Source organism: Loxodonta africana, chromosome 7 (genome assembly GCF_030014295.1).
Source record: "Loxodonta africana isolate mLoxAfr1 chromosome 7, mLoxAfr1.hap2, whole genome shotgun sequence".
Taxonomy (NCBI): Eukaryota; Metazoa; Chordata; class Mammalia; order Proboscidea; family Elephantidae; genus Loxodonta; species Loxodonta africana.
The window spans coordinates 30,430,763-30,454,078 of NC_087348.1; the positions used below are offsets into that span (position 1 = coordinate 30,430,763).

Sequence of the window (23,316 nt, forward strand, 5' to 3'; positions counted from 1 at the left end):
GTAAATATTAAGGTAACCACAAAAAGGTATAACAACTCCAGAGCTCAAAATAAAAACCAAGAAAAACGTAACGACTCAGCAAACATAAAGTTAAATGCTATCAAAATGAGGAACACACAATTTACAAAGAAAAATGTCTCAGCACAAAAAAGTAAGTGGAAAAATGAAATTGTGAACAACACACATAAAAAGGCATCAAGGTGACAACATTAAAAACTTACTTATCTATAATTACACTGAATGTAAATGGACTAAACGCACCAATAAAGACACAAAGAGTCTCAGACTGGATAAGGAAACATGATCCACCTATATGCTGCCTACAAGAGACACACCTTAGACTTAGAGACACAAACAAATAAAACTCAAAGGATAGAAAAAAAAATATATCAAGAAAACAATAAGCAAAAAAGAGCAGGAGTAGCAATATTAATTTCTGACAAAATAGGCTTTAAAGTTAAATCCACCACAAAGGATAAAGGACACTACCTAATGATAAAAGGGACAATTAACCAGGAAGATATAACCATATTAAATACTTATGCACCCAATGACAAGGCTACAAGCTGCATAAAACAAATTTTAACAGCACTGAAAAGTGAGATAGATACCTCCACAATTATAGTAGGAGACTTCAACACACCACTTTCAGAGAAAGACAGGACATCCAGTAAGAAGCTCAATAGAGACACAGAAGACCTAATTACTACAATCAAACAACTTGACCTCATTGGCTTATACAGAACTGTCCACCCAACTGCTGCAAAGTATACTTTTTTTTCTAGTGCACATGGAACATTCTCTAGAATAGACCACATATTAGGTCATAAAACAAACCTTTGCAGAATCCAAAACATCAAAATATTACAAAGCATCTTCTCAGACCGCAAGGCCATAAAAATGGAAATCAATAACAGAAAATCTAGGGAAAAGAAATCAAATACTTGGAAACTGAAAAATACCCTTCTGAAAAAAGACTGGGTTATAGAAGACATTAAGGAGGGAATAAAGAAATTAATAGAATGCAACGAGAATGAAAATACTTCCTATCAAAACCTCTGGGACACAGCAAAAGCAGTGCTCAGAGGCCAATTTATATCGATAAATGCACACATACAAAAAGAAGAAACAGCCAAAATCAGAGAACTGTGCCTACAACTTGAACAAATAGAAAGTGAGCAACAAAAGAATCCATCAGGCACCAGAAGAAAACAAATAATAAAAATTAGAGCTGAACTAAATGAAATAGAGAACAGAAAAACAATTGAAAGAATTAACAAAGCCAAAAGCTAGTTCTTTGAAAACATTAACAAAATTGATAAACCATTGGCCAGACTGACTAAAGAAATACAGGAAAGGAAACAAATAACACAAATAAGAAATGAGATGGGCCACATCACAACAGACCCAACTGAAATTAAAAGAATCATATCAGATTATTACGAAAAACTGTACTCTAACAAATTTGCAAACCTGGAAGAAATGGATGAATTCCTGGAAAAACACTGCCTACCTAAACTAACACAATCAGAAGTAGAACAACTAAATAGACCCATAACAAAAAAAGAGATTGAAAAGGTAATCAAAAAACTCCCAACAACAACAAAAAAAAGCCCTGGCCCTGATGGCTTTACTGCAGAGTTCTACCAAACTTTCAGAGAAGAGTTAACACCACTACTACTAAAGGTATTTCAAAGCATAGAAAATGACAGAATAATACCTATCTCATTCTATGAAGTCATCATTTCCCTGATACCAAAACCAGGTAAAGACATCAAAAAAAAAGAAAATTAGAGACCTATATCCCTCATGAACATAGATACAAAAATCCTCAACAAAATTCTAGCCAATAGAATTCAACAACATATCCAAAAAATAATCCACCATGACCAAGTGGGATTTATACCAGGTATGCAAGGCTCGTTTAATATTAGAAAAACCATTAATGTAATCCACCATATAAATAAAACAAAAGATAAAAACCACATGATCTTATCAATTGATGCAGAAAAGGCATTTGACAAAGTCCAACACCCATTCATGATAAAAACTCTCAGCAAAATAGGAACTGAAGGAAAATTCCTCAACATAATAAAGGGCATCTATACAAAGCCAACAGCCAGCATCACTCTAAATGGAGAGAGCCTGAAAGCATTTCCCTTAAGAACAGGAACCAGACAAGGATGCCCTTTATCACCGCTCTTATTCAACATTGGGCTAGAGGTGCTAGCCAGAGCAATTAGACTTGACAAAGAAATAAAGGGCATCCGGATTGGCAAGGAGGAAGTAAAATGATCTCTATTTGCAGATGACATGATCTTATACACAGAAAACCCTAAGGAATCCTCCAGGAAACTACTGAAACTAATAGAAGAGTTTGGCAGAGTCTCAGGTTATAAGATAAACATACAAAAATCACTTGGATTCCTCTACATCAACAAAAAGAACATCGAAGAGGAAATCACCAAATCAATACCATTCACAGTAGCCCAGAAGAAGATAAAATACTTAGGAATAAATCTTACCAAAGATGTAAAAGACCTATACAAAGAAAACTACAAAGTATTAATACAAGAAACTAAAAAGGACCTACTTAAGTAGGAAAACATACCTTGCTCATGGATAGGAAGACTTAACATAGTCAAAATGTCTATTCTACCAAAAGCCGTCTACACATACAATGCACTTCCGATCCAAATTCTAATGTCATTTTTTAATGTGATGGAGAAACAAAACACCAACTTCATTTGGAAGGGAAAGAAGCCTCAGATAAGTAAAGCATTACTGAAAAAGAAGAAAAAAGTGGGAGGCCTCACTCTACAGAACCTATTATACAGCCACAGTAGTCAAAACAGCCTGGTACTGGTACAACAGGCACATAGACCAATGGAACAGTATTGAGAACCCAGATATAAATCCATCCACATATGAGCAGCTGATATTTGACAAAGGCCCAGTGTCAGTTAATTGGGGAAAAGATAGTCTTTTTAACAAATGGTGTGGGCATAACTGGATATCCATTTGCAAAAAAATGAAACAGGACCCATACCTCACACCATGCACAAAAACTAACTCCAAGTGGATCAAAGACCTAAACATAAAGACTAAAACGATAAAGATCATGGAAGAAAAAATAGGGACAACCTTAGGAGCCGTAATACAAGGCATAAACAGAATACAATACATTACCAAAAATGACTAAGAGAAACCAGATAACTGGGAGCTCCTAAAAATCAAACACCTATGCTCATCTCAAGACTTCACCAAAAGAGTAAAAAGACCACCGACAGACTGGGAAAGAATTTTCAGCTATGACATCTCCGACCAGCGCCTGATCTCTAAAATCTATATGATTCTGTTAAAACTCAACCACAAAAAGACAAACAACCCAATCAAGAAGTGGGCAAAGGATATGAACACGCACTTCACTAGAGAAGATACTCAGGCAACTAACAGATACATGAGAAAATGCTCTCGATCATTAGCCATTAGAGAAATGCAAATTAAAACTACGATGAGATTCCATCTAACTCCAACAAGTCTGTATCTGTATGTGTCTACAACCTTGGATATTCCCTTGTATAAAGACGAATAAACCCCACCAGGATCAATTAGATTTTCCCTGGCAAGACATGTGTTTGATTCTTGTCAAGTATGTTGTTTCAGTCTGCACCATCTGTGGCACAAGGGCTTTTATTGGACTATGTTTTGAAATGAGGCATATTAAATGTTTGTACACATTCTGGGAATTTGGAGTTTAAAATTTTTACAATCCACATATGTATTATAATTTTGTAAATGCCATTATGTGATTGCCATTAAGGACATAACAAAGAGAAAGTTTAGTAGCCATTCATATAGCTAACACCTAACATTTATAATATTTTTTAAATTTTTGCTTCATATATTTATCTGTATATTAAAAAAAAACGCAAGCCCATTGTCATCAATTCGATCCTGACTCATAAAACATAGAGACCCTTTAAAACAGAGAAGAAGGTCCCCTTCAGGTCTCTAAGGAGCAGCTGGTAGATCCAAACAGCTGACTTTTTGGTTAGCAGCCAAGCCCTTAACCACTGCTCTGCCAGGGATCCCATCTCTGTGTATGTATGTGTGTACGTGTATGTGCATGAAGGTGAGCATGTGCATGAGCGTGTGTGCATATATATGTACATATACATCTACATGTACACACATGCCTACGGGCACATGTACACATACACATACATGTACACCTATACCTACACCTGTACCTTTATCTGTGCCTACATGCACATCTGCACTTACATCTGTATCTGTATCTATATCAGGGTTTCTCATCTCCCCCCCACCCAGTGACATTTTGGACTGGATATTTCCTTATTGTGGGGAGTCACCCTGTACATAGTAGAATATTTAGCAACATCTCGGGCTTCCATTAGATACAAGTAGTGCCCTTTTCCTAGTGTGACATCCAAAGTGTCTCAGACATTGACAAGTGTTCTTTGGGGAGCAAATTTTCCCCGACTGATAACAAGGTAGGTTTCCCTTTCTCTCCTCATGGTTCTCTCTCTCTCTCTCTTCATGGACTTATGCTTTATTGGTGGGAGGTGGGTTTACTTTCAAATATCTCTACTGGAAACTTTGGATTTATCTTATTCATTTCGCATATTGCCTTTGTATACTAAAAATCCACCAGATGATACCACATAAACCCTGTTGACTCTGCTGATGTCTCTATCCACAAAAGGTTTCCTGATAGACCAAGATGGACAAACACAATCTAACAGTGCTGAATGAGTTCATTCTGACGGGAATCACAGACCGCCCAGAGCGCTGCAGGTGCCGTTGTTCGGACTGCTCCTCATCATCTACGTGATCTCAGTGGGCATGATCATCCTCACCAAGATGGACTCCAAGCTACAAACTCCCATGTACTTTTTTCTCAGACACCTGGCTATCACTGATCTTGGCTATTCAACAACCGTGGGACCCAAAATGTTGGTAAATTGTGTTGTAGATGAAAATACAATCTCCTATTATTTTTGTGCTCTACAGTTAGCTTTCTTTCTCTTGTTCATCATTAGTGAATTATTCATTCTGTCAGCAATGTCTTATGAGTGCTATGTGGCCATCTGTCACCCTCTGCTCTACACAGTCATCATGACAAAAGGTTTGTTGGGTGTTGGTGGCAATCGTCTATCTTTATACTGCTTTTGTTTCTCTTCTTATCACCATAAAGATTTTTAATTTATTCTTCTGTGGCTACAATATCATCAGTCTTTTCTACCGTGACTGTCTCCCCTTAGTATCTTTGCTCTGCTCAAACACACATGAAATTGAATTGATGATTCTCATCGCAGCATCCATTGATTCGATTTCATCCCTTCTAATAGTTCTTGTTTCTTATCTGCTTGTTTTTGTAGCCATTCTCAGAATTAACTCAGCTGAGGGTAGGCACAAGGCCTTCTCCACTTGTGGATCCCACCTGACCATGATGGTCGTGTTCTATGGGACTTTAATTTTTACATATGTACATCCCGAGTCCAGTCATTCCTATGAAACTGATAAAGTGGCTTCCATAGTTTACACCCTGGTTATTCCAGTGTTGAATCCCTTGATATATAGCTTGAGGAACAAAGATGTAAAACATGCCATTCGTAGAACATGGAACAAATTAAGTAATATCTTTGCTACCACTTAACACATCATATGGTTCTTAGAAATTATATCATGGGCTTCAAACCTTGCTTGTGTGTCTCTATAGGGTATGGTGAGCAAAAATGCATTCCACACATATTAATAAATTTACTTCTATGTGCCAGTCACTCTTCTAAATGCACTGATGAACAAAAGAGGAAACCAAAGAGTAAAAGCCTTTGTCTTCCTTGCAGGAAAGAGGTGGTTCACAAGCTTAATAACTACATAAATGTTATAGTGCAGAATAACATGTTGGGGCCCTGGTGCTGCAGTGGCTAAACTGCTCTGCTGCTAACTGAAAGATCGCCAGTTCAAACCCGCTAGCCACTCCATGGGAGAAAGATGTATCAGTCATCTTCCACAAAGATTTACAGCCTTGGAATCCCTATGCATGAGTTCTACTTTGTCGTATAGGGTTGCTGGGAGTTGGAATCTACTCAAGAGCAGTGCATTTAGTTTTTTTTGAGAATGTGCTAGAAAACAAAACCTTTTGTCATTGAGTCAATTCTGAGTCATAGAAAACTTAATGGACAGGGTAGAACTGTTCCATAGGGTTTCCAAGAAGCAGCTGATGGATTTGAAATGCTGACCTTTTGGTTAGCAGCCAAGTTCTTAACCAATGCACCACCAGACCTCCAGGAGAATGTGTTGGGAACCATGAAGTCAAGGAAAGAGAGTGGATATGCTGAGTGGAAGTGGGAAAAGGCACTAGTTACAAAAGTGGAGCTACAATGACTGGTGTTTTTTCTTCTATTAAAATAAGCTTTGCAGGGTCAGTTCTTTCATTTGTGTATGTGTGTTTGTGTAAGCACTTGCTTTCTGCTTTAGTCTTCATAGTTTCTGAGGAGAGTACTAGATTTGGGCCAGGTTGCAAGGAGTCGCAGGGTAGTGTGATGATTTGAAGTACTCCAGTTATGTAAATTTGCTCAAATGTCCCCATTCTGGACTTTGGAGTTCCATTCTTTTCTTATTAATGCATTTAATTTCACATATCAATCTGTTAACTCAATATACCTTCCAATTTAGCAATTTACAAGTTCAGCTGTCTATCTGACTTTGTTATAATCAACCCATTTTGCCTAGATCTGAGGGTGGGGAAGGAATCCCAAAGCTGGGAGCAACTCTGGATAACCTCAAGAAGTTTATCTTAATGAATGTATGTTCTGATCTACGCACCATTTAAGATAAATTTCTTGATGTCATCCAGAATTGCTCCCAGGTTTGGAATTCCTTCCTCACTAGTTGTTCTTATTTAATAATTATCTTTTGTTTGTTTTTGTTTCATGGGTTGTTATCTTTTCTTATCTATATGAAAAACTTTTTAAAATATTCATTCAATTATTTTTTGTGTAGTTCCTTGGGTAAAAGGATATTCTGTTTCATAGGTTTGACTTTCCTAAACTTTGGTCAGTATTTATTATGCTGTATATTTTCATTGACTTTTGTTCACCCTACTTATGAGAGGCAAAATGAGATAATTTCATGTTTTATATCATGCTGTATATCAATTAAAGGAAGGTGTGTTATGTGGCAAGGATACAGCTGTCTTGCCTTATGGACATAGGTGCTCCAGGTTGCTCCTTAAAATTTTTCATGTATTCTTTTTTCCAGCATTTCTAGAGTTTTATTGAAGCACCTAGAATCTAAATTATTTTTGTCATTCAAAATAATGAAAGAAGATCCCCTGCATAGCCAATGAAATTTCAATAAAATAGTTCATTGGAATATAAGAAAAAGATGCATGTTAGATTGTCATGTGAGCATAAATATTTTTGAAAGTTTGAAGCATTTAGAAGGTGAAGATGGTCATGATAAGACAGAGCTTCCCAGGCTGGGGAAGATTCCACTTCCTTGAGCAGCTTGCTTGACACAGCACTAGTTTTACATTAGAATCCTGGTTCCTTTGCTTGGCATGCTGCAAAGCTTCACATTAAAATCATGGTTCCCTTCTCCTTAACTGCTTCCCGAAACTAGAGGAAATTGTCAAAAACAAGTTTAGACGCCATGCTGACATTCAGGACAACCTTTCAGTTCTCATATATAGTAATACCGTGGCTCTGGCTGTAGTTTAACCACCATATTCTGAAGATGTGATGCATGAAGTTACATGTAAACCTTATTGCAGCTGTGCAATGTGGATAATAATGTTGCTGATGTAACTTGTATGAGCTTCCAACTTATAAACCCCTGATAAGTAATGTTTCCCCTCGGCCTGTCTGAGCAGTCTTGGCGGAAGCAGCCCCAACTGTTTCCCATCCTTGCACAGTGAAATAAAGACACCTTTCTACTCTCCTACTCTTCTACTTTGGACTATTGTTTATTGGCTGAGATGAGTTGCCCGGAGCAGAACCTGAAGTTTCCAGGAGGCTACATTTCTGGTGAGTCAGCCAGTAGTCATCTTCCCAGTTCCAGAGGCGGCTAGGACAACAGGCCACCCAAACATCTGGTGCCACCAGGAGATTTCTCCTAGAGACCTTCCAGCAGCCCTGGTAGATGATTCGCCTGGGACCCAACAATGACTTCTTGAGAGATACGAAATGCACCTGGGTTATATGGTAAGTATCTACATAAAACCTTAGCAGAGGACCGAGAAGCAGGAGGGATTAAACGTTGAGGGCAATAAAGGCTCTACATATTTGGAGTTATTTGGTAAAAGCAGGATAATACCCAGGTTAGGTCTTTAGAGTCCCAAGAAGGGGCAGAAATTGACCCTTGAGGGTGTAAAAGGCTCTAGGTATCAGTTATTAGGTTGGTAAAGCGAACCAGGTTGTGTGAGTGTGTATCGTGTGTGTAGGAAGCATTTAGACAGTTCTCAGACACAGACTCTGAGAGTCTTGAAAATGCTCACATCCTGAATATGATTTTTATTAGACAGAGCACCCAGGACATACAGAGAAAACTCCAAAACCTTGAGGAAGATGTTGAGATGTGGATCTTGTCTTTTTGAGCTTGCCTACCAAGTATATTCCTATCAGGATCAGGAAGTGGAAAAGAGAAAAATCACCGATCAGAAGAGACAGGTTGCATTCCTGGACACCACCTTGTAGGGAAATGACTGGTTTCCTGGCAGCTCAAGAAGAGGAGGGAACCTGAAGAGAGTTGGGAGGCCCTGAACCCCATTAAGCGGAGACCAGAGCGCCTAGTGCAAAGAGAGTGGGCATTGGAAGAGAGAAGCCCTAAGTTCTTACCCAGAGGAAAGAAAGAACATGGGGTGCCCAGTGGCCCACGATGCCAATGTGTAAAGCCTCTAATTGAGGAGAACTGGGAGAAAGTCTCCCACCTGAGCCATTGGTTATGATGATGGTGTGTGTGTAGGGAGAGGGGAAGGACTGTACAGTTGCCAGTGGATATCAGAGCAGCCCACTCTGTCCTGAGCCTGAAAAAGACAGCCTGACAAAACAAACTGTGTCAGTCTGGGAGTCTCAGGTAAGGGGAGAACCATCACTTCCTCTAGCCTCTAACCTGTTCTATACATGGAAAGTCATTAACACATTCTTTTCTCTATATTCCTGACTGTTCCATTCTCTTGCTGAGAAGAAACTTGTGCAAACCACAAACACAAATTTCTTTTGATAAAGAGATCATGCAGATGCAGGTGCCACCAGAGAATGGATGGTGAGTGCAGATGGCCCCTACCACACAGTCACCCATCAATTACAGCATGGAAGGACACTGCCAGGGATCAGCAGGGCCAGACATCAAGCATGAAGTGGTCCTGTGGTTATGGGGGTATGGGCCACAATGTGCCAGCACATGCCAAAAATGTGAAAGAACCAAAATTTGCAGTATATCGGATATTGCCATGATTACCGTAAACATCCAAGAGCTTCCCACCAAAGTAATCATGCGGATCAAAAGGATCAATACACAATTCAGGAATATCCATCAACCTAAAGGGGGAAAAAAAATTGCCTAATCTACCTATATAGGTTTTCATTGAAGGGGCTCCTGAAAATAAGACAGACAGAGAAAAAGAGAGAGAATGTTAAGAAATACTGAGGAGCTTGAGTATACAAGTTAAGTATCATTGAAATTAGAATAAGAACTAACCTGTGATTCATTAAAATATTTAATAATTCCCAATAATCTTAATACTTGTTTTTGCGAGGTGTCATCGGGTGGGTTCTAATCACAGAAATCCCATGAACAACAGAAGAAAAGAGTGCCTTGTCCTGCACGACCTCACAATCCTTGCTATGTTTGAGCCCATTGTGGCAGACACTGTGTCAATCCATCTCATTGAGGGACTTCCTATTTTTCCCGACCCTCGATGTCCTCCTCCAGGGATTGGCCGCTCCAACCATGTGTCAGATAGTACCCGCATATAATTTCTCTATTAGAGAAAGTTACCACCAAGCAGAGGGAGCTGAGGGAATTGACAAATTTCTACTACCTACATTGCTGGACTTCCTAGAGAAAGAGTAAACCACTGCAGAGCTGAACAGAAATGCTTTGAGGTAGGGAAGACTCAGAAGTCAAGGGACAGGAGAAGCGATATTCTAATTTCCAGCATATGTGACTGACACTTTCTGAGAACTGTGAGGGGCATGCCCTTCACTACAACATGTGGTGTTTTTCCCAATTTCCACAGTGTCATATTCTAGCAGAAGTTCACCTTGTGTTCATAGCCAGTCTTACCTATATACAACAGCACCTAACAACACTAACAAACCTGTATAGTCTCCTTGATGAGAAGAATAAAAATATTTAGTATGATAAATTACTTAAAACTCAGCAAACGTGTGCAATATATGAAATAAAAGCCAAGTATAAGATCAGATATTTCTCTATTTACATACTTCTCAGTCTAAAATGCTAGTTTATTACTTGAAGCAATAGAAATTAGTCCATCCTAGATTAGGTAGGGAAAATAAAAATTGGACACTTACTCTCTCATAGAAAATGCAGGTATTTTTAAAATCATTCTTTCATTGAACTTTCCTTTGTCTGTCTTAACCAATTGATTGTATGGAAATTTTGAACTTATTTCAAAATGACTGACACAGAAATATAAGGTTTTTTCCAAGGCTTTATTTTTTACAAATTCAGTAAATTTTCATGATTTTGTTAGTGATAAAAATGTTTAATATCTGCTAGAGTAAATATGGGTTCTGCATCTTTTAAAGTGCTTTATATATAGATATATCACTTATTTCATATCTAGAAAGTAAGATAAATTGGCTTTTTTTCTTGTTACTTTTATTTATTAAAACCTTTATTAAGATGTGAATAACATACCATATTATTCACTCCCATGGCTTGAATTTTTTCTTCAGTTCTTTCAGCTCAAAAAATGTGAAGCGAATTCTTCCCTTTTGTTTTTTCAGCTCCCGATCTTTGCCCATTTCATTATAATACTTTACTTTGTCTTCTTGAGCTGCCCTTTGGAAATCTTCAGTTCACTTTTTAACTTCATTATTTTTTCCCTTCTCGTTAGCTACTCTATGTTCAAGAACAAGTTTCAGAGTCTATTCTGATACCCATTTTGGTTTTCTCTTTCTTACCTTTTTAATGACCTTTTGCATTCCTCATCTATGATGCTTGACATCATTCCAAACTTGTTTAATCTTTGGTCATTAGTCTTCAATGTGTGAAATTTATCCTTGAGATGATTTCTAAACTCAGGTGGAATATACTCAAGGTTGTGTTTTGGCTCTCTTGGACTTGCTCTAAGTTTTTCAGCTTCAGTTTGTACTTGGGTATGAGCGACCAATGGTCTGTTCTGCTGTTGGCCCCTGGCTTGGTTCTGACTGATGATATTGTTTCAACAGGTGCAGTCAGTTCAATTCCTGTATATTCCATTTGGCAAGGCTCACTTGTGTACTCACTTTTTCTGTTCTTGAAAAAAAGTTATTTGTGATGAAGAATTTGTTGGTCTTGCAGTATTCCAACATGTAATCTCTGGCATCGTTTCTATCACCAAGGCCACATTTTCCAACTACAAATACTTCTTTTTTTCTGACTTTCACATTATAATCTACTCGTAATGATTAATGCATCTTGATTGCAATTTTGCTGTATTTCACAGTTCGTAAGTTAGTAAAGACTTCAATTTCATCATTTTTGGCATTAGCACTCTGTGGGGAAATTTGAATACCAATAAGTACTAACTTATGTTCTTTGGAGGCTTTTGGAGATCATCCTATCAGTGACACCATTGTGCTTCATGACAGGTTTCTTGAAATGTTCTTTTTGAATATGAGTATGATGTCATTCCTCTTTTATTCTTCATTCTGGTGCGGTATGTCATGTGACTGTCCAATTTGAAATGTACGAGACCAGTCCATTTCAGCTCACTAAGGCCTAGGTTATTGATCTTTATGTATTTCGTTTTTACAACTTCCACTTTCCTGAGATTCATATTGCATACATTCCATGTTCCAATTATTAATGGATATATGCAGCTGTTTCTTCTCATGTTGAGTCATGCCAATAAAATAGAACATGTTCATCTAATAAAATAAAATGAGAGAAGACTTAAAAAGGAAACTTGCAATAATAGGAGGTGTCGAAGTGACTAATATCTGTTCCCAAGGTAAAAAAAAATAGTGAAAATATAGGAAATAAAACACAAAGAAAAGGTGCATTATATTTATGAAATGTACTAATTTAATTCCATTTTAGAACATTAAGCAAAGGGGGGCATATTGAGTATGGTCTGACCCAAAGGTAAAATATTTTACTCTAGATCCTTGGATGGGCAAATTGAAACTTAACTTAGAATAATTGAATTAATATATCTAAAAGAGATTTACTTCCTGGTGAATACAATTTGTTTAGAAAATTAGGAAATATCCTACACATTTCCTTAAGCTTTCGGGTGCTTCAGATGTAATTAAGACATTGCTTGGTATCTCCCCAGGGAGATGCTCAAAGACTGAGAGAAAAGTATATATTGTTTCCTCTATGCCATGTTGTATTTTTCATCTACGATGCTTGATGTCATTCCAAACTTGTATAATTTTTAGTCATTAGTGTTCAGTGTGTCAAATCTATTCTTGAGATGACCTCTAAACACAGGTGGAATATGCTCAAGGTGTCAAAACAGATTCATTACAGGTAAAAGGTAGAATTTTTTATGCATTAGCATGTTTTACTAGCATCTAGACTATTTTAGTCACCATTTAACAACCTCATTTTTATTTGATAGCAAAGCTACAGAAAAATATTAATAATTATAATTCAATTCAGCCTGCTTTCCACCATTATTCTTGATATGTTTTATATGAAATAAAAATGCACTTCATTTATTCACTTTTGTAATTTAATGGTATGAAATTCAATGTCTGAATTTGTTGACTAATAATTTACTCAGAGACAGTACTACTCATAGTATTCAGGAATAGATACATGCCAGATAAACAGATATGTAGACAGATACATAGATGTGTAGATTGACAGGTAAATAGATATGTAGATAGAGAGAGAGAGAGATAAAGAGAGAGATAGAGAGATAGATGGGTAGGTAGGTGAACACATATTCTTATGAGGCAGTGATGATCACAGAGTTTTAAACCTATAATTTTGGTATATTAACCTGCAGGGCTATTCTTTTGTTTTTAAAACCTCTGTAGTATATTCAGATGCATTTTTTAAAGATTATACTTAAATTTATCCATGATATATCATGCCACATAGGAGTTCCAATGTTAAACAGAGCAAGTTTCATGTTCAAAAAGTTTTTGAATAACTTCCAGTAATTCCCATAGATGTCATCATCAGTACATTTCTTCTTCTCCTATGCTACTGTATCATATTGTGATTTTTTAAACTTTCTTTTTCATGAAAGTAGAGGATACTTTTTTTTACAAGTGGGAGTTTATGGCATTATGTTTTCGCTATTTGTTCAGATTTCCTCATATATCTTAGGTTTGTCCATGAGAAAAAATGTATGTATCTGATTTCTTACAAAAAACTTAGAATGTGTCAGTTACAATACAAATGTCCAACTAGAAATGAAAGTATTTTAATTACACCAGAAATGAAAATAACCTAAAGAATGACACTTTTAGACACTTTAGTCATAAAATAGGTGTTATGGAATGTAAGGCTGGGGTTAGTTACAAGGATAACATTTTAATGAACCTATTCATCATGAAAATGGTGACAAAGATCTTAAGTCACAGTCCAGAACAATGTACCTATAAATATCTTAAAGATCAAAACAATTAACAACATAAAGTAATAATTCCAAATAACTACTGTCAGCATCAAAAAATGACAGATGATGATGATGATGATGATGATAGATATACAGACAGAAAGACAAATAGGTAGACAAATAGTCTAGACACGTTATTTTTGTTTTCAAGTATTGTAGACACATTGAAACCTTTAACTCTCATTTATCCTTCCTAACAACCCTGCAAAAAAGAGATAGAATTTGATTTTTCAGGTGGGGATAAAAACATTCACATGACTTACGTTATTTGCCCAAAGCACCACATTGTATGCATTACAAAGGGAGGTATAGCAGAGGTTGCATCTATGTACATATATCTCTAGGCAAGTTTTCTCATGTAAAGACAAATAATTTCCACTGTGATCAGTTATGTGTCTATTGAAAACTTGTCTAGTACGTTGATTGTTCCATCCTGGGCCATCTATATATATATGAGTTTTCGTAAGATAGTATTTTGAAGGACAGGGTTCAAAATATAACCATGTATTTTTTAGGTATGCGAAAAAGATAAAAGTTTTAAGAAGAGTGTAATAAATATCCATGTACCTAACACCTAAAGATTTAACATATTATTCATTTTTGTTTCATCTATCTACCAATGTATCCAACAGTGTATCTAATATGTATAAAAAACCCAAAACCTAGTGCTGTCGAGTCGCACAGGGTCGATAGGAGTCGGAATCTAATATACATATGCTGGTGTCAAATTTCTGTCACTTGGATATGTATTCAAATATCCTAAAATAGAATGTTTGGATGTATACTATTCATGCTGATTTTGTATACTAAAAACCTACCAGATGATATTGCATAAAACCTATTGATGATGCTGATGTCTCCATTCAGAACAGGTTTCCTGATAGACCAACATGGACAAACACAATCTAACAGTTCTGAATGAATTCATTCTGACGGGAATCACAGACCACCCAGAGCTGCAGGCGCCATTGTTCGGGCTGTTCCTCATCATCTACATGACCTCAGTGGTGGGCAACTTGGGCATCATCATCCTCACCAAGATGCACTCCAAGCTACAAACTCCCATGTACTTTTTTCTCAGACATCTGGCTATCACTGATCTTGGTTATGCAATAGCCGTAGGGCCCAAAATGCTGGCAAATTTTGTTGTAGATGAAAATACAATCTCCTATTATTTTTGTGCTATACAGCAAATTTTCTTTTTTATATTCGTAACTACTGAATTGTTTATTCTGTCAGCAATGTCCTACGACCGCTATGTGGCCATCTGTAACCCTTTGTGCTACACCATCATCATGTCACGAGGGGTGTGTTCTCTGCTGGTGGCAATCCCTTATCTCTATGGCACATTTGTTTCTCTTCTGGTCACCATAAAGATTTTTAATTTATCCTTCTGTGGCCACAATGTCATCAGGCATTTCTACTGTGACATTCTCCCCTTGGTATCTTTGCTCTGCTCAGACACAGATGAGATCAAATTGGTCATTTTCATCTTATCTGTTTTTGGTTTGATTTCATCTCTTCTAATAGTTCTTGTTTCTTACATACTCTTAATTGCATCCATTCTCAGACTGAACTCAGCTGAGGGCAGGCACAAGGCCTTCTCCACCTGTGGATCCCACCTGACTATGGTGGTAGTGTTCTATGGGACTTTAATCTTTATGTATCTGCAGCCCAAGTCCAGTCATTCCTTTGACACTGATAAAGTGGCTTCCATATTTTACACCCTGGTGATCCCCATGTTGAATCCCATGATCTACAGTTTGAGGAATAGAGATGTAAAATATGCCTTACATAGGGCTTTAGGACGATTATGCAACATATTTTCTCAAAGTTCACTGTAACATATGATTCATATAATTTACATTTGGGCTTTAAACTTTTGTCTGAGTGCCTCCAGAGGGAATAAAAAAAAAAATAGCAAGCACAAAACACACAGGTAAGTTGAACATATATTTCTATATCGCCTTCTACCTGTCACTCTACTAAGAGCTGTAAGTAGATTAATAAATGAAACAGTACAAAGTGTTGTCTTCCATGAGCAGGAGTGAAGCATTATAAGCATAATAATTAAGAAAGTTGATAGTATATTAGAATGTGATGGGAGCGTTAGATTTTTAAAAAAGAAAATTGAATATCTTCAGTGGGATAGTGAAACTGTAATAGACACAGGAAGATTTCCAAGTACCTGGTGTTTTGCTCATCTAGTAGAAAAAAAAAAGGAGAAAGAGTGTGTGCGCGTGTGCACTTCCAAAAACTTTCTGTTTTATTGCTGACACTCAGCCCTGGGTAGTTAATTCTGATTAAAAGAAGGGTCAGTGTGGCGGGTTGATTTAAAGTACTCGGTCATTTGAATTTGCTCATATGTCCACTTTCTAAACCTTGCCTTTACTTTCATATTTGAGCCCTTAGAGTCTGTTTACTTTGTTATTATTTTGTTATTACTATATTGTAATATTAGTATAAACAGTAAAAAAATAACTTATATTCAACGAGATCAGCTCGGTATCTGCTTTTGTCTAAGTTAGCCCATTTTATCTGTTATCAGTGGGTATACCTGTTAAGGTAAATTTTTGAGCTCAGCCACAGAAGTTCCCAGGTTTTTTCATTTTTTCTGTCCTGGATTAATATAGCTTCCTATTTCCATGCTTTTGTCTCAAAGATTGTTATCCTTATCTCTCTAGAAAAGAACAATTACTCTTGTTTAGAAGTCATTTTCTAATTGTTTATGTGCCCTTGCATAAGAGGTCTATTGTAGGATGAGTTAGGTTTGTTGCCTTGTTTTTGTTTGGCTGGATTTTCTTAACCTTGATGAACATAAGTGTGAACTTTAGTTCGATCAGTATCTGTTGTTTGAAGTCATCATTCTGATTATTCTGCTTGGAAGAAGCATAGACATAATCCATGGTTTGGTCCGTGCTGTGTTTCTAGTGAGTGAGGTATAATATGTAGTATTTTATATATTTGCCATGATTTCTGGGCATCAAATAGTTGCTCCATATTCCCTCCTAATTTTCCTGCATTTTTTTCATTGTTACTCTTTTAATACTCAAAAAATTTGTAGTGAGAAAAACATAAATTTAAGATATGCTAAGGTTGTCTTTAAAAAAGAATCCAATCTAGGTTTGAAGTTAGGACCCTACGAGGTAGGTTATGATATATTTCCATGTATGTAGAGATTAGAAAACGCATGAGAAAAATTTCACTTATAAAGTCAGGATATCAAAATAGAAATTTAAAACACACCCCATTCCCAATCATTCCAAGGGGTTGGATTGGGAAATTCTGATAAGCGTTTAGGGAAAAAGAATTAACCAATTGCACACAAACTCTTCTACAAAACTGAAGAGAGGGGTGTTTTGCATTTCCTGTATGAGGATAGCTTTGCTCTGATATCAAAAGCGGACAAAGGCATTAAAAGAAAACAACAGAGCACATATGTGAAAAATCTAAAGTAAAAATTAAGAAATTGAGTCTGGCAATATGTAAAGACAATAGTACACCAAATAGGCATGCTTCAGAAATGCATGGATAGTTTTGCATTAAAAAATCAGTTATTGACATTCTCCAAAATTAGAAATAAAAATGCCAAGAAAGTCATACAATAGATGTAGAGAAGCATTTTAAAAGTACCGATAATTGTGATAAAACCTTAACCAATCTAGTATTAAAATGGAGCTTCCTCAAGCTGATAGAGGGCACCCGTGAACAACCTACAGCTACCATCACAAATAGTATGAAAGACTGAATACATTTCCAGTAAGACCAGGATCAAAATAAGTAAATCTACTCTCACCAAATCTGTTCCACATTTAGTGGCTGTTCTAGGCCACACAGTAAGGCAATAAATAAATAAACAGAAAGCATCCAGATTGGAAAAGGAGGAAAACTTTAATTACTGATACATGACATGATTTTTTATGTAAAAAATCTAATAGAGCCTACAATACAGTCACAGAACTAAAAAATTAACCTAGCATTTATTTGTGAATTTATTCTCAGCTTGTAATTTTATTTTAAAAAAAGAAAAAGTTTTCTTTGGATTTTAAGTAGGCTTTCATTGATTTTGTAGATACATTTGGAGATTTCGTAGCTATAACACCAAAAACGAAATTCATAAAAAGTTTGACAACAGGAAATATTAAACTTCTGCTCTTCAAAAGACACTTGTATAAAAAAAAGTCATATTCTGGGAGATAATATTTTCAAATAGTATATCTCATTAATGGTCTGTGTCCATAATATATATGTCCCTCTCCTCACCCAACCCCCCCCCCATTGGTATAGAGTAGATTCTGACTCATAACAACCCTATAGGAAAGATTAGAACTGTCTCACAAGGGTTTTAAGGATTGGCTGGTGGATTCAAACTGCCAAACTTTTGGTTAGCCACCCAGCTCTTTAATCACTGTTCCACCAGGGCTCCATAATATATACAGAGAAAGGCCTCAAAACTCAATAATAATGGTAATGATAATAATAATAAAAGAAAAGAAACAGTTCACAAAAAAAATGATCATAAAAATGAACATTCACTTATTCATAGGACATATTCAGCAGGCAAATAAACACGTTAAAAATGTCCAGTTGTTTATCCATCTGTGAATTTCAGGTTAAACTCTGGTGACATAACTATACATCTATTAGACTATCAGGTGTTTGGTAAGTTTGCGGGAGAAACGGAACATTGATAAACTGTTAGTGGAAAATTAAAATGATAAAAATACTTAAAAAAATAATTTAAGTACCAGGGTCTTAAAAAGCTAAACATAGTTTTACCCTAAAATTTAACCAATTTACTCATATCTACCCAAGTGAAATGAGAGCATTTATCCTTAAAAATACATGTATACAAATGTCTATAACAAATTTGTTTGTAGTACTCAAAACTAGAATCAACCCAAATGTTCATCTACTTGAGAATGGATGAATAAACTGTGGTATTTCCAAGCAAGTTAACACCACTCAGTAATAAAAACTACTGAATTATTGGGACATGCAAATACATGGATGAAAAGTACAAATTGATACATCAGGCTTTGTCAAAATTAAAACAACCCACACGGAGACATTTATCCCACACATGTGAAAACTTATGTTCATACAAAAATCCTTACACAAATGTTCAAAGAAACAATTTTTATAATAGCTAAAAACTAGTAACAAGCCATGATGTCCTTCTATGGGTAATGGGTAATCGAACTGTCCTAAATCCATACCTAAAGCCATACTCAGCAGTAAAAAAGAACGAAGTATTGATGCACACAACATCATGGATGGACCTCAATAGAATCATGTGAAATGAAAACAGTCAATCACAAGAGGCTGTTGTTGTTGTTACCTGTCACTGAGTTACCTTAACTCAGGGTGACGTTATGTAAAACAGCACAGAACATTGCCTGGCCCTGTCCTATCCTCACCATCATCAGTATGTTAAAGTTCATTGTTGCAGCCACTGTGTCAATTCATCTCTTGGAGAGGTTCCTTCATTCTTATTGGCCCTCTACTTCACCAAACATGATGTCCTCACCCAGAAACTGGTCTTTCCTGATAACATGCCTGAAGCAAGAAAGTCAGGCAGTGTTCTGTTGGAGGCAACAAAATAGGTACCATTCAAGACTTTTTTTGTTTTCTTAGGTGTCATTCAGTCGATTGAAAATTATAGCAATGCACAGGACAGAGTAGAAATGTCCCATAGGGTTGCTTAGGCTGTAATCTTTATGGGTACAGATGACCAGGTCTTTTCTCCCCAGGAAGGCTAGTAGGTTCAAACAGCTAACTTTCCACTTAGCAGTGAGTTTCATAAATACATATATGTATATATATATATACTCGTACATATATGTAACCAAAATCCAATGATGTCGAGTTGATTTTGACTCATAATGATCCTATAGGACAAAATAGAACTGCCCACAGGAACACCTGGTGGACTTGAACTGCCGATTTTTTGGTTAACAGCTGGACTCTTAACCACTACGCCACATACATACATTACATAGGAGAAAAAAAAAAAAGGTTCTAAAGAGATACATTAGAAATATTTACAATGACAAAATGCAGCAAAAATATTTATAACATGGTAAATACAGTAAATATATATTCATAATGAAACATTCCACACAAATATCACACTTTATGAGGGTGTGTTGATATGGTAGAACATTATATCAAGCATAACAGAACATTTACTAAGATGAGAAAAAAGTTTTGGGATGAGGATTGGACAAAATGAAAAACATAGAACACTGAAATATAGTGATGGAAAATGAAACAAACAAGCAAAAAACATAAACACATGATGGCAAATGACTATGAAGTGAGAAACGAGGGTAACATTTCTGTTCCTGAGGTCAAAAGGAAAAAAAAAAAAAAAAAAACCTTGAACATAGCGATAACAGCAACAAAAACAAAAATAACAGTAAACTAGGAAGTGCTATCTCACATATGCACAATGTACTACTTTTATTCCATTTAAGTCTTTGAAATAATGCCATAGGAAAGTGTTTAAGCACAACTTCATTTTGTCATCCATTTGAAGAGGCCACTGTAGAAATGAGAATATTGACAGTTCTGTTTTACAGATACAATATTTTAATCCAGATCCCCCTGTGGTAAAAATGGAATGGAAAAAAAGTAAAATGCAAGACTATATGAAATAGATAAACATAGACATGCCTACATACTGTATCAATAAAATTTTGGTCACTGGTGAATACAAAATGTCCTGGACAATTAAGAAACAACCCCCAGGTATTCTGTTAAGCTTTCAAATGCTTCAGGAACAATCAACAAATTGCTTGGCATGTCCTCAGGGAGAATCTCCAAGGGTGAAAAAAAAATCCATAAATTCTTCTCACTCTGCCATGTTAAGAAACACTTGGGGGAGTCAAGACAGATGATTCATTACAGGTAAAAAGACTGTTTCCATATTTTACCAAGAAGTGAAATGTTTCAGTGACACTTGCAAGGTCCCACCTTTATTCAATGCAAAGTCATTGCAAAATATTAAGATTTCTGAGTCAGTTCTGTGTGCATTCCACTTTTCAGTAGTGCCTGAGACTAGGATCTCTCTGCATTTTTTCCATTATTAATTTTTTTGAATATTCACACTTTGTTTCAGAGGCTAAATGTTCATAAGTATCTTTGAAACCTTATGACTAAATAATATTTTTACTTTATAAAAGTAATTACATGAATAAAAAACTAACAGAGAAAAAAAAAAAAAAACAGTCCTGGAGTTTTTTGCCTCAGTCCTACCCCGTGTGTGTCAGAAAACTGTGGTCTGTAGTTTTTCAATGGCTGTGAACTTTCAGAAGTAGATCTTTCTTTCTTCCAAGGTGCCTCTGAGTAGATTCAATCCCCCAACCTTTCAGTTTGTAGCTGAGTGTTTAACTGTTTGTGCCACCCAAGTGGCCTAATTACTTGAATAATAGAGCTCAAATATGAAAGTAAAGGAAGCATATGCAGTATTAAAAATACTGTAGCAGAATTATGAAGCTACAGTATTCAGTCTCCAAAGTTGATGTCCTTTCAAATCCTTAGTTATGAGCTGGTTCTAGGCTCTTTCTATGTCCCTCTTAAGTGTAATTTTAACATTTACTGTATAATGAAATAATGTATAAATGTAGATTTTTGCCAGTCTCTTAATGAGGAAATAACAGCCAAGCTCTTAACCACTGCTCCACCAGGAATCCCATCTATGTACAGGTACATGTATCTGCATATGATTATGTATTGTGTATATGTTCATGTATATATACGTCTACATATACATGTTCACCTATACTTACAGCTATGTTCTTATCTGTGTCTACCTTTATCTCTATGTTTATATCAGGGTTTCTCAACTTCTGCCATAGTGACAGTTTGGACTGGAAATTTTCTTATTGTGTGGAGTTACCCTGCATATAGTAGAATGTTTAGTAACATCCCAGGTTTCCATTAGGTACGAGTAGTACCCTTCTCCTAGTTGTGACATCCAAAATGTCTCAAGCATTGACAAATGTTCTTTGGGGAGCAAATTTTACCCATTTGATAACAAGTTAAACTTCTCTTTCTTTCCCTCTTTCCTTCTCTCCCTCTCTATTTTCAGGTGCCTATAATTTATTTGTGGGAGGCGGGATTAATTTCAAATAACTGTATTGGTGGGTTTAGGATTTATCTTATTCATTTAGCATATTGCCTTTGTGTACTAAAGATCTATCAGATGATGCTACATAAACCCTATTGACTATACTGATGTCTCTATCCAGACTAGGTTTCCTGACAGACCTAGATGGACAAACACAATCTAACAGTGCTGAATGAGTTCATTCTGATGGGAATCACAGACCGCCCAGAGCTGCAGGCGCCATTGTTCGGGCTGTTCCTCATCATCTACATGATCTCAGTGGTGGGCAATTTGGGCATCATCATCCTCACCAAGATGGACTCCAGGCTACAAACACCCATGTACTTTTTTCTCAGACACCTGGCTATCACTGATCTTGGTTATTCAACAGCCGTGGGACCAAAAATGTTGGCAAATTTCATTGTAGATGAAAATACTATCTCCTGTTATTTTTGTGCTACACAGCTAGTTTTTGTTATCATGTTCATAACTAGTGAATTTTTTATTCTGTCAGCAATGTCCTACGACCGCTATGTGGCCATCTGTAACCCTTTGTGCTACACAGTCATCATGTCACAAAGGGCGTGTTTGGTGCTTGTTGCAATCCCCTGTCTCTACAGCACATTTGTTTCTCTCCTGGTCACCATAAAGATTTTTAATTTATCCTTCTGTGGTCACAATATCATCAGGCATTTCTACTGTGACAGTCTCCCCTTGGTATCTTTGCTCTGCTCAAACACACTTGAAATCAAGTTGATCATTCTTGCCTTAGCAGCTTTTGATTTGATTTCATCCCTCCTAATAGTTGTTCTTTCATACATACTCATAGCTGCATCCATTCTCAGACTGAGTTCAGCTGAGGGCAGGCACAAGGCCTTCTCCACCTGTGGATCCCACCTGACTGTGGTGGTAGTGTTCTATGGGACTTTAATCTTTATGTATCTGCAGCCCAAGTCCAGTCATTCCTTTGACACTGATAAAGTGGCTTCCATATTTTACACCCTGGTGACCCCCATGTTGAATCCCTTGATCTACAGTTTGAGGAATAAAAAAGTAAAATATGCCGTACATAGGACTTTAGAACAATTACGCAATACATTTTCTCAACATTCACTATAACTTATGAATTATATAAATTACTTTTTACACTTTAAACTTTTTTTCTGTGTGCCTCCGGAGGGGATATCTAGCACAAAACCACAGATAACAGGTATTTCTATATTGCCTTCTACCAGTCACTCTACTAAGGCTGTAAGTAGATTAATAAATGAAACAGTACAAAGTGTTGCCTTCCTTGAGCAGGAGTGATGCATTATAAGTATAATAATTAAGAAATTTTATAGTATACTAGAAAGTCTGGAGG

The 23,316-nt window shown here is 36.4% G+C and overlaps 1 protein-coding gene across 1 annotated transcript; it reads left to right on the plus strand.

Moving 5' to 3' along the window:
* The first annotated feature begins 22,118 nt into the window (after positions 1–22,118).
* LOC135232101 (olfactory receptor 8K3-like) lies at positions 22,119–23,072 on the plus strand. The gene has a single exon (XM_064289398.1). It carries the CDS (start codon positions 22,119–22,121, stop codon positions 23,070–23,072), a length of 954 nt encoding a protein of 317 aa, XP_064145468.1.
* The last annotated feature ends 244 nt before the right edge of the window (positions 23,073–23,316 follow it).